Source organism: Rutilus rutilus (genome assembly GCF_951802725.1).
Source record: "Rutilus rutilus genome assembly, chromosome: 23".
In the NCBI taxonomy this organism is placed as follows: domain Eukaryota; kingdom Metazoa; phylum Chordata; class Actinopteri; order Cypriniformes; family Leuciscidae; genus Rutilus; species Rutilus rutilus.
In genome coordinates this window covers 3,142,501-3,160,223 of record NC_140233.1, presented here as the reverse complement: position 1 = coordinate 3,160,223, position 17,723 = coordinate 3,142,501, and the positions used below count along the sequence as shown (strand labels likewise).

General features: G+C 37.7%; 1 protein-coding gene across 2 annotated transcripts in view; it reads left to right on the top strand.

The window, feature by feature from the left end:
- The window catches only part of gramd2ab (GRAM domain containing 2Ab), a 36,263-nt gene that overhangs the window by 15,008 nt on the left and 3,532 nt on the right, over window positions 1-17,723 (top strand). The window contains exons 3-11 of one of the 2 annotated variants that reach the window (XM_084396933.1): window positions 5,861-5,918; window positions 6,489-6,561; window positions 6,705-6,808; window positions 10,210-10,308; window positions 11,761-11,832; window positions 12,242-12,304; window positions 14,784-14,943; window positions 17,016-17,066; window positions 17,526-17,619. In XM_084396933.1, coding sequence (XP_084253059.1) covers window positions 5,861-5,918; window positions 6,489-6,561; window positions 6,705-6,808; window positions 10,210-10,308; window positions 11,761-11,832; window positions 12,242-12,304; window positions 14,784-14,943; window positions 17,016-17,066; window positions 17,526-17,619 — 774 coding nt within the window. The remainder of the gene's footprint in view (window positions 1-5,860; window positions 5,919-6,488; window positions 6,562-6,704; window positions 6,809-10,209; window positions 10,309-11,760; window positions 11,833-12,241; window positions 12,305-14,783; window positions 14,944-17,015; window positions 17,067-17,525; window positions 17,620-17,723) is intronic. The other variant, XM_084396934.1, reaches the window with a different exon arrangement.

The following is a 17,723-nucleotide window of genomic DNA, read 5'->3' as shown; positions in this document are numbered from 1 at the left end:
CTACTTAAGATAGTCAGAGTCTTAAGTGCTTTGTGCAACGGTCTGATTTTGATGTCTATCTGAAGTCTGACTATCTACTATATCTAAGCCATAGTCAAAGTCTGTCTTTGTGAAACCGGCCCCTGGTTTATATGAGAAGCACAAGATCTCAGTTATACAATACATGTTGCCGTTTGCCTCCATATCAACCCAGGACCTGTTTGAACACACACAGAGCCAGAGGACAGGACAGAAGAGGAGTGTAATTCTATGGAAGTGAAATATACTGTAGATAATTTTTCTTTAGAATAACGTGCACTGGTGAATCGTGTGAGTTTTGATGTGGTGGTGTGTGTCCCTCAGCAGTCCCGACACATGCGTCATCTGCGCAGTAACAGCGTCTCCAGAGGCGAGTCGCGTGTGTGTGTCCGTGCTCTGCTTTCTCTTTGAAGGCTGATTTGAATCACTTGATTTGAGATGTTTCTTCCTCAGAGACCTTGTGTTTGTCACTGAGCAGGAAGACACAACACAACAAACACACACACACACACACACACACATGTAAATGAGGACTTATCTTTATATAAAGCTCATTATCATGAGATAAAATTTATGAAAAGATTTATGAAAGAGTTAGTTCACCCAAAACTGAAAATTCTGACATCCTCTACTGTCGTTTACTGTACATCATGTTTCAAACCTGAGCTTCTGTAAGAACCAATGAGATTCATTCCTGTGTTACGCATCACGTTTGAGCTTCAGCAAGAACCAATGAGGTTCATTCCTGTGTTACGCATCACGTTTGAGCTTCAGCAAGAACCAATGAGGTTCATTCTTGTGTTACGCATCACGTTTGAGCTTCAGCAAGAACCAATGAGGTTCATTCTTGTGTTACGCATCATGTTTGAGCTTCTTCATGAACCAATGAGATTCATTCTTGTGTTACGCATCATGTTTGAGCTTCTTCAAGAACCAGTGAGATTCATTCTTGTGTTACGCATCACGTTTGAGCTTCAGCAAGAACCAATGAGGTTCATTCCTGTGTTACGCATCATGTTTGAGCTTCTTCATGAACCAATGAGATTCATTCCTGTGTTACGCATCATGTTTGAGCTTCTTCAAGAACCAGTAAGATTCATTCCTGTGTTACGCATCACGTTTGAGCTTCTTCATGAACCAATGAGGTTCATTCCTGTGTTACGCATCACGTTTGAGCTTCAGCAAGAACCAATGAGGTTCATTCCTGTGTTACGCATCACGTTTGAGCTTCAGCAAGAACCAATGAGGTTCATTCTTGTGTTACGCATCATGTTTGAGCTTCTTCAAGAACCAATGAGGTTCATTCTTGTGTTACGCATCATGTTTGAGCTTCTTCAAGAACCAATGAGATTCATTCCTGTGTTACGCATCATGTTTGAGCTTCTTCAAGAACCAATGAGATTCATTCCTGTGTTACGCATCATGTTTGAGCTTCTTCATGAACCAATGAGGTTCATTCCTGTGTTACGCATCACGTTTGAGCTTCAGCAAGAACCAATGAGGTTCATTCTTGTGTTACGCATCATGTTTGAGCTTCTTCAAGAACCAATGAGGTTCATTCTTGTGTTACGCATCATGTTTGAGCTTCTTCAAGAACCAATGAGATTCATTCCTGTGTTACGCATCATGTTTGAGCTTCTTCATGAACCAATGAGATTCATTCCTGTGTTACGCATCATGTTTGAGCTTCTTCATGAACCAATGAGGTTCATTCCTGTGTTACGCATCATGTTTGAGCTTCTTCATGAACCAATGAGATTCATTCTTGTGTTACGCATCACGTTTGAGCTTCAGCAAGAACCAATGAGGTTCATTCCTGTGTTACGCATCATGTTTGAGCTTCTTCATGAACCAATGAGATTCATTCCTGTGTTACGCATCATGTTTGAGCTTCTTCATGAACCAATGAGATTCATTCCTGTGTTACGCATCATGTTTGAGCTTCTTCATGAACCAATGAGATTCATTCCTGTGTTACGCATCACGTTTGAGCTTCAGCAAGAACCAATGAGGTTCATTCCTGTGTTACGCATCATGTTTGAGCTTCTTCATGAACCAATGAGATTCATTCCTGTGTTACGCATCATGTTTGAGCTTCTTCAAGAACCAGTGAGATTCATTCCTGTGTTATGCATCATGTTTGAGCTTCTTCAAGAACCAGTGAGATTCATTCCTGTGTTACGCATCACGTTTGAGCTTCAGCAAGAACCAATGAGGTTCATTCCTGTGTTATGCATCATGTTTGAGCTTCTTCAAGAACCAGTGAGATTCATTCTTGTGTTACGCATCACGTTTGAGCTTCAGCAAGAACCAATGAGGTTCATTCCTGTGTTATGCATCATGTTTGAGCTTCTTCATGAACCAATGAGATTCATTCCTGTGTTACGCATCACGTTTGAGCTTCAGCAAGAACCAATGAGGTTCATTCCTGTTACGCATCACGTTTGAGCTTCTTCATGAACCAATGAGATTCATTCCTGTGTTACGCATCATGTTTGAGCTTCTTCAAGAACCAGTGAGATTCATTCCTGTGTTACGCATCACGTTTGAGCTTCAGCAAGAACCAATGAGGTTCATTCCTGTGTTACGCATCATGTTTGAGCTTCTTCATGAACCAATGAGATTCATTCCTGTGTTACGCATCATGTTTGAGCTTCTTCATGAACCAATGAGATTCATTCCTGTGTTACGCATCATGTTTGAGCTTCTTCATGAACCAATGAGATTCATTCCTGTGTTACGCATCACGTTTGAGCTTCAGCAAGAACCAATGAGGTTCATTCCTGTGTTACGCATCATGTTTGAGCTTCTTCATGAACCAATGAGATTCATTCCTGTGTTACGCATCACGTTTGAGCTTCAGCAAGAACCAATGAGGTTCATTCCTGTGTTACGCATCATGTTTGAGCTTCTTCATGAACCAATGAGGTTCATTCCTGTGTTACGCATCATGTTTGAGCTTCTTCAAGAACCAGTGAGATTCATTCCTGTGTTACGCATCACGTTTGAGCTTCAGCAAGAACCAATGAGGTTCATTCCTGTGTTACGCATCATGTTTGAGCTTCTTCATGAACCAATGAGATTCATTCCTGTGTTACGCATCATGTTTGAGCTTCTTCATGAACCAATGAGATTCATTCCTGTGTTACGCATCACGTTTGAGCTTCTTCAAGAACCAATGAGATTCATTCTTGTGTTTCGCATCACGTTTGAGCTTCAGCAAGAACCAATGAGGTTCATTCCTGTGTTACGCATCATGTTTGAGCTTCTTCATGAACCAATGAGGTTCATTCCTGTGTTACGCATCATGTTTGAGCTTCTTCAAGAACCAATGAGATTCATTCCTGTGTTACGCATCACGTTTGAGCTTCAGCAAGAACCAATGAGGTTCATTCCTGTGTTACGCATCATGTTTGAGCTTCTTCATGAACCAATGAGATTCATTCCTGTTACGCATCACGTTTGAGCTTCTTCAAGAACCAATGAGATTCATTCCTGTGTTACGCATCACGTTTGAGCTTCATCAAGAACCAATGAGATTCATTCTCGTGTAACGCATCACGTTTGAGTTTCAGCAAGAACCAATGAGGTTCATTCTCGTGTTACGCATCACGTTTGAGCTTCTGTAAGAACTAATGAGGTTCATTCTCATTCTCAGAGTGAATTACTGAATTTGTTTTACGCTTATAGAGGAACTGTGTGTTGTCTGTATTTATGCAATTTCTGTCATCAATGCAACAGACCAGAACAGTGTGTAATATATGTTGAAACGCTGGCCACAGCAAACAGAAGCCCTTTTGCTCAGATGTGTTTGTGCAGACAGTGACGAGAGCAGACTTTTCCTCTCCTCTGATGGTTTCGCTGAACTATTTCTGAAAGGTTTCTTCGTCTTTTCAGAAAAAACATTTCATAAGGGGTTTATAAATAACAAAAAAAAGTTCAGAGAACGTTCCCCGTTAGCTGTGATTACTCCACTCGAAGGATAATGATCGTGTTTGACGGCTGAAATGTGCTGTTTACTTGCTGAAATGATGGAATTATCTTCATCTGAGCCGCTTCAGGAAGGAAACGTGAGGAAACTTCTCTGAAGTCATCGGCCACCAGAAGTTATAAACAATGATTGATTGTTTCTGAGAGGAAGTTCAGGGAATTAGGTGAAGGAGCCAGGCAAATGAGGCGGGAAGACCTCCAGTTATATGGAAATATTGCAGTCACAAACATTGTGTTTTTGTGTCCAGCATTTTTCTGTAAGAAATGAATGAGAAATCACCATCGATTCACCAAATTGTTTCCTCTAGACCAGCGTTTTCAATCTTTTAGATGCCATGATCCACTAAAATGTGACCCTGGACCACAAAACCAGTCACATGTCGCACGGGTATATGTGTGGCAATAGCCAACAATACATTGTTGTATGGGTCAAAATTTTCTTTTATGCAAAAAATCATTAGGATATTAAGTAAAGATCATGTTCCATGAAGATAATTGTTAAATTTCCTACCGTAAATATATAAAACATTTATTTTTGTGAGTGAATGCAGCAAAATCAAGAACTTAAATGGACAACTTTAAAACGATTTTCTCAATGTTTTGATTTTTTTGCCTCAGATTCCAGATTTTCAATAGTTGTATCTCGGACACATATTGTCCAATGGAAAGCTTATTTATTCAGCTTTCACATGATGTATAAATCTCAATTTCAAAAACTTGACCCGTGTGACTGGTTTTGTGGTCCAGGGTCACATGATCATGGTTGAGTGAGGGACCACGTCCTAATATTCAAAAGGCTGGTTTCGTGGATGTGTGTTTGTTTAAGTTGGAAGACATTGAGGTTTTGACCTGGTAAATAAATATGAAAATGCACTTTGTACATTTGCACGTATTTGCCTGCGGCTGGAGCCGGAGTGATGCTTTTGGGGTTCATGTCTGTTCGTATGATCATTTATCTACACACATTTTGCATGATATTTGGATCTCGACAGAGGCATTATGTGAGGAGAAATGCACATCTGTGTTATTTTTGTGAATATGTTTGACCCTGTGTTTGATTTCACTGGACTGGAACACTTTTGCACTGCAGGAATATTCATAAAGAGAAGATTTGCATCCACGTGTTTAACACAAACATTTTACTGCTATAGATTAAATTGTGTTTTCCAGCAAATTTTCCAGTTTAAATATTTTTATTCAAATTCATTTTTGCTTCTTTAGTTTTGGCTTGGTCAGTTTTTGTTGTAAAGTTGTTGTTTTTTCTGCCATTTTTTTCAGGTCTTTCTGAAAAAAAGACATTTTAACTGCCATAAAAAAATTTAAAAATAAATGTGTGTGTGTTTATATAATATTTTATATAACAATTAAATATGAAATATAATATAAACATTTTATATAATTTTAAATGATATATATTATATAATTGTTATATATTAATTGAATACACAAATGTATGTGTGTATTTATCATATTTTATATAATAATTGAATATTAAATATAATATACATATTTTATATCATTTTAAATGATATATTATATAATTAATATGTACTATTTTTATATATTAATTGAAAATAAAATGTATATTTTTAATTATATATAATATTTTAATTCATTTATATATTAATTGAATGTAAAATATTATATAAATATGTTAATTTCCATTTGTAATATATTTTTTTTTTTTTTTGTGTGTGTGTGTGTGTGTGTATATCTACATTAGTAGTGGTAGTAGTATTATATGAACTAAAAAAATAATAATAATTATACATTTTCTGAATAAATAATTTTCCCACTAAAATATTTACTACTGACACCATTAGTAATAATTGCACTTTATTTGTGTTTTCAGGCTCCAGCTGATTGACGATCTGTCTTATGAAGATGTAAAGAAATGCTACAGGGGTTCAGTAAGTATATTTCATGTCTAAATCAGATAATATCCTGCAGATGAACAATAACTTGTTGCCTAAATCTTTGCGTAACGTATGATTCAAAGTTACTGATTTAAAAAAGCACACCTGAAATGCATTGGATAAAAGTATCTTTAGATCTTGCATTAATAGTTTTCTCAGTTGTGTTTATCAGTCATCCATGATGCAAGATTGTAGGTTAAACATTACAAAGCCTTGTTCCTTATGGGCCTCTCACCAGTTCAGTCCCAGTTTTAATGAAGTCGAAACCCATCGGGCGCTGGACGAACACAAAGCCTTCGGTGGTTTTTATCAGGTGCAACTGAATCAAGAAGTTTCCAGCGTGGGAGTTTCCCACACGTACAACACTAAACACTTCCTGTCATGTGAGAATATCAGTCAGTTTAGTGTTGCACGGCCTCTAGAGAAGGTTTCTCAACTGAGAGTGTTGAGAAAGTTAGAATAAAGTTCAGGATTTCCAGCGTCTTTGGCATGAAGATGCCGCTGTGAAAGGAGAGGAAGATTAAACCAATGCAAAAGTCTCCATCAACATGTTTCTCTTCACAGACCGTCAGCAAATACAACTCTCAGTACCACAAACTGTTCTCCACCGTCCCGAAGGAGGAGATCCTGATGAAGGGTAACGTATCGGATTCGTGATGCTGTGTCTTCCATCAATATCTAGATGCGTAAACCAGTGCTATGCTGGTTTCATTTGGATTCGGCATCAGATTTGGACTAAAAATGTGTTTTATTTCACACAAAATGTCCTGTTTTCTCCAGTGTATTCCTGCGCTCTTCTGCGGGACATTCTGCTGCAAGGACGGCTTTATATCTCCCGAAACTGGCTGTGTTTCTACGCAAACCTTTTCGGCAAAGACATTAAGGTTTGTAGCGAATACAGTTCTTTAACGTCCAAAATAATGCGAGATTTATCAGCGATCAAATCTGCATCGGTGTTGGTACTGTTAGATAAAACTATTAAAAAAGAATTTTTGTACATTTAAAAATAAAGCTGAAATGATATTTATATACTAAAACTGAAATTAAAATAAAGCTAAATAATTATTGCACGTAACAAAATGACTTAAACTAAAATTAAAATATACAAATAAAAGTTCATTTTAAAATTAGGGCTGTCAAGCGATCTAATTAATTACATGCAATTTAATCACACATCAAATTTGGATGAGAAATTACCACCAAAAGATCATTTAAAGTCATTATTGTGTTAAATGAGAAGAGCGTCAAATAGACATTACAAAAAGTAGCTTTAGAAAAAAATATATAAATAATTTATTTCACATAAACATTTAGGCTTCTATGGCCATAAAGGTGTGTAAATGATTATAACCTTTAAAGATTTTTCTATTAAAATGGAACGAATTTTTCGTTTAAAACTAAAACTTGCCAGTAGGTGGCGGTAAATGTCTAAATGAGTGAGTCATTGAATCATTCATTCATTTAAACAGCTGATTCATTCAGGAATGAAGTAAATAGGCTTGTTCGACTTGAACCGGCGCTGCACAGACCGATCGGTTTATGACATCAAAGTACCGCGAGAGCAATTCAAAAGCATAAGGAGCCGTCTACTTTCTATTCGCTCTCGCGGTACTTTGATGTCATTCACCGATCGGTCTGTGCAGCGCCGGTTCAAGTCGAACAAGCCTAAAGGCTCTCTTAATGAACGAGTCATTGAATCATTCATTCATTTAAACAGCTGATTCATTCAGGAATGAAGTAAATGGCTCTCTTAATGAACGAGTCATTGAATCATTCATTCATTTAAACAGCTGATTCATTCAGGAATGAAGTAAATGGCTCTCTTTATGAACGAGTCATTGAATCATTCTTTCATTCAAACAGCTGATTCATTCAGGAATGAAGTAAATTACTCTTTATGAACGAGTCATTGAATCATTCATTCATTTAAACAGCTGATTCATTCAGGAATTAAGTAAATGGCTCTCTTAATGAACGAGTCATTGAATCACTCATTCATTTAAACAGCTGATTCATTCAGGAATGAAGTAAATGGCTCTCTTAATGAACGAGTCATTGAATCATTCATTCATTTAAACAGCTGATTCATTCAGGAATTAAGTAAATGGCTCTCTTAATGAACGAGTCATTGAATCATTCATTCATTTAAACAGCTGATTCATTCAGGAATGGAGTAAATGGCTCTCTTAATGAACAAGTCATTGAATCATTCATTCATTCAAACAGCTGATTCATTCAGGAATGAAGTAAATGGCTCTCTTAATGAACGAGTCATTGAATCATTCATTCATTCAAACAGCTGATTCATTCAGGAATGAAGTAAATGGCTCTCTTAATGAACGAGTCATTGAATCATTGTTTCACCCGATTGATTCACTCAACATGCGGATTCAGAAACGGATTCAGCGGTTCTGCTCTGGCTTTATAGGGAATATTTTTGTTCACAAAAGCAGATAATTTTGTGTCTAAAAAATAACACAACAATATTAACTTCTTATTGTATAAATGTAGTGTATGTATAAAATCAGCATCACATTTGCATCTGTGCTATTCAGGACAAAAATAGCACTTAAAGTTTAGATATTGCTCAACTGTATCATGATATAAATATGAGACAAAAACTCACACAGCCTATTTTTATCTCTTTTTCCATGACGTATTACAGAAATATTTAACAGTCATTGATATTTTCTGTTGTGCGTTATAATGTTTTAATGCCTAATTATACTTTTAGCATGTAAACAAACAAAATATGTGAATATCTTCCATCATATTAAACTTCTGGGGATTTTAAAAGAGGTGATTTCCATCTGGAAGTGAATAAAATCTTTCCAAAAAAAAAAAAAAAAAGTCTAGGGGAAATCAGGAAAGTCATGCTTTGAATAAAACTCTGATCCGTCTATATCAGATGTTTGAAAACTAATTCAGAATGAAAGAAACTAGTTTTTATTTTTTTTATATATATATTTTTTTTTTCTGTTTGATTATTATTCAATTATTATTTTAATTATTATTATTTTTCATGCATATTTGTCAGGATGTGTTTTATTTGTTTGCATTTTAAAAAAAGTGTAATTACAAATTAACTTCTGCTAAAAAACAAAATGAAAGAAACTATAATATACAGTGCTATGCATAAGTTTAGACACCCATACTAAAGTTGACTAAAAAGAGGAATAAAAAATCATCTTTTGGAAACTGAACTTAATGCCTTAATTTAAAAATTTGGAAAAATCCAACCTTTAAGGACACCAATTTTCTTTGTGAATGAATAATGTATCGTAAATAAATAAATGTTCTTCCTTAAAATACAGGGTGCATAAGTCTGGACACCCCTATGTTAAATTCCCATAGAGGCAGGCAGATTTTTATTTTTAAAGGCCAGTTACTTCATGGATCCAGGATACTATGCATCCTGATAAAGTTCCCTTGGCCTTTGGAATTAAAATAGCCCCACATCATCACACACCCTTCACCATACCTAGATATTGGCATGGTTTTATTTCAGTTAGCCTAAAAGCTAGTTTGATTTGCATTGAGAGATGATCTTATGGAAAGTACCCCATGCCAATCTCTAGGTATGGTGAAGGCTATGTGATGATGTGGGGCTATTTTAATTCCAAAGGCCAAGGGAACTTTATCAGGATGCATAGTATCCTAAAAAATAAATAAAAAAAAAATACTTAAAAATAAAAATCTGCCTGCCTCTATGGGAATTTAACATAGGGGTGTCCAAACTTATGCACCCTGTATTTTAAGGAAGAACATTTATTTATTTATGATACATTATTCATTCACAAAGAAAATTGGTGTCCTTAAAGGTTGGATTTTTCCTAATTTTTTTAATTAAGGCATTAAGTTCAATTTCCAAAATATGATTTTTTATTCCTCTTTTTAGTCAACTTTAGCATGGGTGTCTAAACTTATGCATAGCACTGTATCTCAGCGATTCTAGAACAACTGAATACTGACCTGATTTAAACCCGCCGCTTTGTTGACTCCACTGATGTTCAGGTCAGGTTTGGCTAAATTTGGATGAGTTTTTTCCCATTTTTATCTTCCGTTCTGTTTGTTTTGTCTTTGTTTTGTTTGTTAACGCTGATAGAATGATAGAGTACAAAGATCCAGGATCTTCAACTCTGATACAGTTCTTTAGATCATTTAGCAGATGCTTTTATCCAAAGTGAAAGTCCTCATAACGACTGCTTATATATGATGTTTTTATCGAAGAGTGATAATCGATATAATTATTCTAATCGTGTGATTGTTGTGTTTGGTGGTTCAGGTCGCCATCCCGGTGGTGTCTGTGCGACTGGTGAAGAAACACAAAACCGCAGGACTGGTTCCCAACGGTCTCGCCATCACCACCGACACCAGCCAGAAGGTGAAGAGCGCAAGCGGTTCACACACACACACACACACACACACGACCTGCAGGTTCACCAGCGTCATCAAACACTGATGATGCAAAACACAGTTCAGAGAGATCACTGGATGCAGAGTCCATCGTGACGGCAGATTTCGTACTGTATTTGCCAAGAACAAAAACAAATCACAATTCAGATCCTGGTGATATCTTAATTGTATCTCCTAGACAGCTTTGACATAATTATATATATATATATAATTATATATCTGCCAATGGGGTATAAAAAATCATTTGAATTAAGATTATTTTTCTGACCCCATTGGCAGATAATTTGGCTTGTTTTAAGCAAAAACTCGCTTATTTTTGATATTTCTTTCAGAAAACAAGACATCTTTTCTTATGTCATTTTACTTCTCTAGTAAATGCTTCTTGATTTAAGAATTTTTTCACATTTGGTCTGTAAACAAGACAAAAAAACTGAGTGAGAAAAGCATTTTTTGCAGTGATACAGGGCTTGACATTAACTTTATTGTTTGTTTTATAATTTTTTAATATTATCTCATAGTTTGGCAGCAGGTTTATTAGGCTGCTGTCACTTTAAGACCTGACGCACGTATCCATTATACTGTTACACGTGCGTTTTCTTTCTCAACTGTTTACGTTTACTTAAAACATATCTGACTGTTTACATCAATACTCGCCAAGACCGGCATTTTGACATTATTTTGTGTGTGTTTGACTGTTTAAGTGCAATAAGCAGCGAAAAGAACTCAATTTAGTCCTGAGAGGCAGCTTTATGTGCCACAATATTCATCCAGATATTCATATATATATATGTGTGTGTATGTATATAGTATCTTACATATAATAAACATGCATACATATATATACTTATATATATATATTATTCAATAATTAATATCATCAAACATTTGAGAAAACTTAATACTTATTTAAAGTCCTCCTGTAGTCAATCATTTTATCCCTTAAAACTCATCTCTGATCACCAAAATGACATATTTAAACGTTTTTTCCTTAAAAAAAAATCTTCATGCTTTAAAATAGCTTGAATGTAACTCAACAACCTTGCCTCATTTAGTATGTGCGGTTCTATGAATATGCAAATGAGCCCCGCCTCCACTCACTCACTCAGCTCAGAGATCCACTGGTTGACGATCACACGTTGATCTGATTGGTTACAAGGTAGTTTGTGACGTCAGAAACACCAGCGATTTCAAAGCGTGTGTTTGAGACTGTCTTTGGTTCACTGCAGTTTTAAGGAGGAAATACTCAGCAATGCTGTCGACTTATGAATTTACACATGCTTTGTCATAAAGCACATTAAAAACACCACATAGACACATAAACAACATTAAAAGCTGGATTTTCACCACAGGGGGACTTTAAATCAGTTTAGTTGCTTAAGAGACTTTATTCAATTGTAACAAGCTTCTTTCTCTTTGTCAGTATGTGTTTGTGTCTCTGCTGTCGCGGGACAGTGTGTATGACGTGCTCAGGAGGATCTGCACACACCTGCAGGTGACACACACATTATCAGGCTTTCGTTGCATTAATGTTGCTTGCAATATTGTATTATAATAACTAGGGCTGTGAAACGATTAATCGCATCCAAAATAAAAGATTGTGTTTACATAATATATGTGTGTGTAATTATTTTGTATATATAAACACACACACACACATGCATGTAATATATTAAAGACAAATGTGTTATTTATATGTAATATAAATAAAACATACAGTTTATACATGCAAATATTTCTTAAATATATATGTGTGTGTATTTATATGTACAAAATAATTATACACAGTACACACACAACATTTATTTTGGATGCGATGAATCATTTCACAGCCCTGATAATAACTCAGCGTGTGAGTGAGTGTGAAGGGGAACAGAAGGTGATGATGTGTGTTTGATCCTCAGGTGAACGGGAAGAAGAGTTTGAGTCTGAAGCAGTTTCTGGAGGAGCCGGGATCTCTGTCCACGGTAAGAGAAACACTCCTGCTGGGCGGTGTGACCAAAAATGTATATCAAAGTATTTATTATACCGGTTTCACGGCATATGACGGTGTGTGTGTGTGTGTGTGTGTGTGTGTGTGTGTGTGTGTGTGTGTGTGTGTGTGTTTTTTTTCACGCATGACTGAGTGTTAACCACATTTGCTACTGATTGAGAGAGGAAATCCTGCAGTAGATTAACTTAGAATGCCCTATTTTACTGTCATGAGCGGATATTGTAGATCCACACCAGGGCTCGCAAAAATTCAAAATCGCTGGTAGCCCTTCGGGCAGGCACTCTTCAGATTTTGGTAGCCCGAAATAAATTTTACTAGCCCATATAAAAAGACTACAACTTTTAATGTAGAATATTAGTTAGGAGTCAAAACAATGAATCAAAAACTTTTTCAAAACACAAATATCAACAAATATGCATCTGGTTCTAACTGAACTGAAATGTGTGTGACCAGTATGAACATGAATCAGTCTGTGTCTGTGGCTCAGCCCCCAATGAGGGTATGATAATAAAAAAAAAAAAAGTAGGCTAACTCTTTAGTTTAGGGTCTAATTCTCACTATTAACTAGTTTCATTAACATGCAGATGGCAGGGTTTTTTCATCACTGAGGTCCTGAATGTGAGATATGCTAGTTAGGGGGGTTCGGGGAAAATTTTGATTTCTCTAATCTACATATGTGCATTTTAAGATGTTTTGAAGGCCAAAAAAAATTGGATAACAATAGCTTTAAACCCATGTAAGTGGGCAGCTGATTATTTTTCTCTCCTCATCAGCATCACACTCCTATTCTCTTTGTTTTTCTCTTGCTCTGTCTCTTCCCCTCCTAAAGCTGAGCTTTGACTGATATAGTCTTTTCATTTTTGTCTGTCAGTGAAGAAAGTAAGCAAAAGGTCAACTGATAGGTTGATTTATGAATCATTTTCTCAGATGCGTTCATTTACTGAGAGCTACTAGGAAAGCTAACGTTAGGTAGCCTAACTAAGTTTATTAAATTCATTCACAATATGTACACATTCATTATTGATCTTATTCCTAATACAGGGCCGTAGACAGGGCTTTATAATCAAAGAGGTCCTACATTTAAGGTTATTAGGGGGTTCACATTTTTTATTTCACCGATATGTCCATTTCAAGACGTTTGAAGGCCAAAAAAGGATAAGAAATAGCTTTAAAACCATGTCAGCGGGCAGTAGATGATACCTGCTCTCACTTCTTATCCATCTCTTTCTTTTTCTCTCTTGCCCTGTCTCTTCCCCTCCTAAACCTGAACTTTTTTAATTTACTGAAGGCTACAAATTGTATATTAATTCTCAACATGTACACATTCATTATTAATCTTGTGATGATTCATTATAAAGCCTATGATGAAAACTGCTTTGTTATGTTAATGCTAATGTCCCCTCACAATGACAGTAAACTAATTATTAGTCACATTATAGGCCTATTTTCAGTTCAAAGTGGCGAAATTCGACAAAAGTATATTGATTTGCCTGATTATTTTTGTCATTCGTTTCACATTTATGACCAAAAAAAGCTGTCAAATATGAAATGTTTAGTTTAGCTACTTACATCTTATCTCGCACTTGACCGTAAACTGAAGCGTCGAGTCGCTCTGCTCAAATTCGCGCTCAGCAGCTTCTTGTGAACATAAAGCCCGCCTACTTTGATTTGATTGGTCATCTCAAATATTCTGACATTGAAGAGCACTACAGACCAATGAGACTCAGATGAACACACACACACACACACACACACCCTGTCCTCTCTGTTTCTGACGTGCGCTCTGCTCGGCGTCGCTGCGGATTGAAGATGAAGAACGCGCTGAATCTGATTATAACAAGACTGAAGCGAACACTATTTCAGATAGCCCGTCGGGCAGGCCGGTTATGCATTTTGGTAGCCCGACTGGAAAACACAATAGCCCCGGGACGTCGGGCAGGCGATTTTGCGAGCCCTGCACACTAGTGTTAAAGGGTTAGTTCACCCAAAACTGTAATTCTGTCAGTAATTACTCTCCCTCATGTTGTTCCAGCCCCGTCAGACTTTCGTTCATCTTCAGAACACAAATGAAGATATTTCTGATTAAATCTGAGAGCTGGCTCACTCCTCCATAGGCTTCTCTGTTATTGAAACTTGCCGGCCCAGAAAGTTAGTAAAGACAATGTTAAAATAGTCCAAGTGACTACAGTGGCTCAACCTTAAGTTTATCAAGCGACGAGAATACTTTTTGTATGCAAAAACAAACAAAAATAACGACTTTATTCCACTCTTCATGTTCTTCTGTGTGTCTCTGAGTGAGTTCACGTAGTGTAACAGCGCAGCGCTTCTGGGTTGTACGTCAGAACGGAGGCTCACTATTGGCCGACGCTGGTCATGTGTGTGATGCTGGCCAATAGTGAGCCTCCGTTCTGAGACGTAGCAGCATTTCTAACTTATGTTTCACTTATGTTCAGGATGAGTTCCCGGTGAGCGCGGACTTCACGCCGGTGTTGACGTGGCGGAGGAAAGCGTCGGCTCCGTCAGTGTCTTCATCTCTGCCGGATCTGCTGGGAAACTCCACGAGCAGCCTGAGTGCAGCAGACACACCATACATCACTGAGACGCCACTGCAGGGTAACACACACACACCGTACATCACTGAGACGCCACTGCAGGGTAACACACACACACACACCGTACATCACTGAGACGCCACTGCAGGGTAACACACACACACACACCGTACATCACTGAGACACCACTGCAGGGTAACACACACACACACACACACACACACCGTACATCACTGAGACGCCACTGCAGGGTAACACACACACACACACACACACACACCGTACATCACTGAGACGCCACTGCAGGGTAACACACACGTTACACACACACACACACACACACACCGTACATCACTGAGATGCCACTGCAGGGTAACACACACACACACCGTACATCACTGAGACGCCACTGCAGGGTAACACACACACACACACACACACACCGTACATCACTGAGACGCCACTGCAGGGTAACACACACACACACACACACACACACACACCGTACATCACTGAGACGCCACTGCAGGGTAACACACACACACACACACACCGTACATCACTGAGACGCCACTGCAGGGTAACACACACACACACACACACACACCGTACATCACTGAGACGCCACTGCAGGGTAACACACACACACACACACACACACACACACACACACACACACCGTACATCACTGAGACGCCACTGCAGGGTAACACACACACACACACACCGTACATCACTGAGACGCCACTGCAGGGTAACACACACACACACACACACACACACACACACACACACACCGTACATCACTGAGACGCCACTGCAGGGTAACACACACACACACACACACCGTACATCACTGAGACGCCACTGCAGGGTAACACACACACACACACACACACACCGTACATCACTGAGACGCCACTGCAGGGTAACACACACACACACACACCGTACATCACTGAGACGCCACTGCAGGGTAACACACACGTTACACACACACACACCGTACATCACTGAGACGCCACTGCAGGGTAACACACACGTTACACACACACACACACACCGTACATCACTGAGACGCCACTGCAGGGTAACACACACACACACCGTACATCACTGAGACGCCACTGCAGGGTAACACACACACACACACCGTACATCACTGAGACGCCACTGCAGGGTAACACACACGTTACACACACACACCGTACATCACTGAGACGCCACTGCAGGGTAACACACACGTCTCACACACACACCGTACATCACTGAGACGCCACTGCAGGGTAACACACACGTTACACACACACACCGTACATCACTGAGACGCCACTGCAGGGTAACACACACGTTACACACACACACCGTACATCACTGAGACGCCACTGCAGGGTAACACACACGTCACACACACACACACACACACACACCGTACATCACTGAGACGCCACTGCAGGGTAACACATCACTGAGACGCAGTTTTAAATTTAATTTTAAATTATGTATTATTTTATGATATACATTATCTAATATATAATAAATACAAGTATATATAACAAATACATAAAAATAATTTAAAATAATAATAATTAATTCATAGTTTTTTAATAAATAATCATATTTATTATATAAATGCTTATGATATATACATTCTATATGGTTATTTTATTTATATACAGTATTATATATATATATATATTATTAAATTGTTTGTATATATATATATAATTTAAGAATTAAAACTGACTAAATAAGTATAAATAATTATATATATATGTACATCTTGTGTTGACTACTCGTATATTATATTTTACTCTCGATGATCAGGTTATTCGTAATGGAAAAGCACTTGATCCTCTTAAACTGTAACGCAAACACATCATTCATAAACTGTTGAAATAAGCAAATGTGTGTTTGTGGATGTTGCCTCTGCGTCCTGCAGTCGAGAGCTCTTCTCTGTACTCAACTATTGTTCCTGTTCTTCACGTCTTTGTCCAAATATTTGTGTGGTATTGCGGCTCATATTCGGGCTCGTGAAGGGCCGCTCTCTGGGTGAAAGGTGAAAGGTGACGCGAGACTGTTGACACACTGATGTTTAGGATAATGTTTCTGACTCGAGGCTTTTATCTTCAGATGTCGTGACGAGTTATGAAAATATCCACACGTTGTTTGATTATGAGGAAGGTGCGTTGAATTTTACATGCTCAGTTTGACATTTGCATTCATTATTCAATGATTCATTACTTCTATGAGCTCATTGTTTCTGCATTAAAGTATATCATTGTTTAAATGAATAAATAACTGTGATTTTATATATGTATATTTCTGAAATGCATAACTTAGACAGTATCCTCTGATAACAGATCACTCTACATTGTAATGTGGACTCATGCATGTTCTGTAAAGCTGCTTTGAAACGATGTGTATTGTGAAAAGCGCTATACAAATAAATGTGAATTGAATAGAATTGAATAGAATTGAACTACGACACCAGGAGTTAAAAACTGTGTCCAACAATGGGGACGTTTTTGTGTTGCACAACAATGTATTTGAAGTAAACGGGTGTGTCTTCTGCATGAAACTCATGAAGAAACAGAATTAAACAGAATTAAACAGAATTAAATGTTTGTTGTTTCTCTTCAGAACGACGTCTCGAGTCCGAGAAGATTCTCCTGACTGAACCGGCCTCAGAACTGGGTCACATGGAGTATCATCTGCTCAAGTTCTTCATTCTGCTGTCAGTCTCACACACACACACACACACACACACACTCTCTGACATTCAAACGCATTCACATACATCATTCAGATTAAAGGGATTATGTATAAACTGCAATAATT